Source organism: Trichoplax adhaerens, genomic scaffold, assembly GCF_000150275.1.
Source record: "Trichoplax adhaerens TRIADscaffold_1626 genomic scaffold, whole genome shotgun sequence".
NCBI lineage: Eukaryota > Metazoa > Placozoa > Uniplacotomia > Trichoplacea > Trichoplacidae > Trichoplax > Trichoplax adhaerens.
Genome location: NW_002061582.1, coordinates 1 through 1,701, shown reverse-complemented (window position 1 = coordinate 1,701; position 1,701 = coordinate 1). Strand labels below are relative to the sequence as shown.

Sequence of the window (1,701 nt, the reverse complement as noted above, 5' to 3'; positions counted from 1 at the left end):
TCTATTTCTAAAAGATATTAACAATTGTCACAACCACGTTTTTGTGACACAGGATCTCTACTTATCGTGTAAAACTTAGCTAAGTACGGCACAATCCCGACACTGAACAAGTGCTACTGGAACTACGCTTCCTATTAGAACACTAACTTCTCGGGTGTGGGACTACACTTCTTTGACCGTCACTAGGTTACTCGATTACACAAGTAATTAAGCGTAGGCTTTTGAACAGATAACTATCACTACAGTTTATTCTCTTCTATGCCTTTCTCCTCCTCCACATTACATCATAGTTAGCCTTTATATACTTTCTAAGATATTTACTATTTACATTAATCTCACGTAGGAGATCTCACAACCATAACCTCCTATCCAGTAATAATCTTACAACACGACTACAAATCGTGTCAGCATAAACAACTCTCTAACACAAAGGTTGCACATCATCAAGATTTATATTTCCCTAGTCTATCCTCCTATTCGAATACATACAAAATAACTAAGGACAGTTGATCATCAAAACACCTTACTAACAACGTCATACACATCAATTTCATCAATACAAACACCATACACTTTCAATTTCTATCAATAACAAACACATAAACACTTCTAACTCATCACGGCAAAAAGTTACCGTGACAACAATATATATTGTAGACATTTTATAGTAACTATTATATTAAGATTTTGAGATATTATTGGATTGTGCAAAGTAATTTAGTATTATAAAGAATTCGATGCGTTGCTTTAATTAAAAGTGATAGCCATTGATCGACCTTGCAATAGTAAATTCAGTTTAGATCTTGCGACTTAATTCACAAGATATAATTAACTTGCTAAAAAATACCAGTAAAAAATTGCATATGCAAATCATAGATATCTTGATTGAAAGTGCAGTAGTTAGTTCCAAGTCATGTTGGACGAACCCAATTTATGTTATCTAATAATGTTGTACGATAAATCTTAGCTCTTATTGTAACATTTTGAAGCACTTTATCACATCATGGTATTTACTCTACACGACACAAAATTCATATAGATATTCAACACGAGAATACTTATGCTGTGACGCGCCGCCAACTACAACTCTTTGTGAGCCTTTACCAGATCAATTTAGCATATCAACCTGCTCTAATGTCCTATCTCATGACGTATTACGTATCTTCGTCTGGATTATTGGTAGTTTATCTATAGTAGGCAACATTATTTCCATTGTATGGCATGTTAAAAGCTTTGTAAAGAATAATATGGTGGTTCAAACATTGTTAATAAATCTGTCCTTTGCTGATCTCATTATGGGAATTTACTTAATCACGATTGCCGTAACTGATATTTACTATTTTGGTATTTATGCTCAATATCTCGAGACATGGTTACATAGTGTTATATGCGTTATGGCTTCATTTTTAGTAGCGATCTCTAGCCTAATGTCAACATTTATCCTTTTCCTCATCACTTTGGATCGATATCTATTTCTAGTCTATCCTTTTGAGAACTATCGCCTTTCTTATAAGCTAATTACTCTCGTTTTAATCGTGTTATGGACCGTATCAGCTACGTTTACCGCTTTGCCACTTGTTTATAGCTATAATCAGCCTGCATCTTATAGATTGTATGGTACGAACAGCGCTTGCTTACCTGGAAATACAGATAATATTTATTACCTAAGCTGGCTTCTAACTTACTGTGGTACTACTCTAC

General features: G+C 34.0%; 1 protein-coding gene across 1 annotated transcript; it reads left to right on the top strand.

The window, feature by feature from the left end:
* Positions 1 to 1,100: 1,100 nt before the first annotated feature.
* TRIADDRAFT_18128 (uncharacterized protein) lies at positions 1,101 to 1,640 on the top strand (the record flags this gene model as incomplete). The annotated part of the gene is made up of 1 exon (XM_002118822.1): positions 1,101 to 1,640. A coding segment is annotated over one exon (540 nt), but the record flags the coding sequence as incomplete, so codon positions are not given.
* Between the last annotated feature and the right edge of the window lie 61 nt (positions 1,641 to 1,701).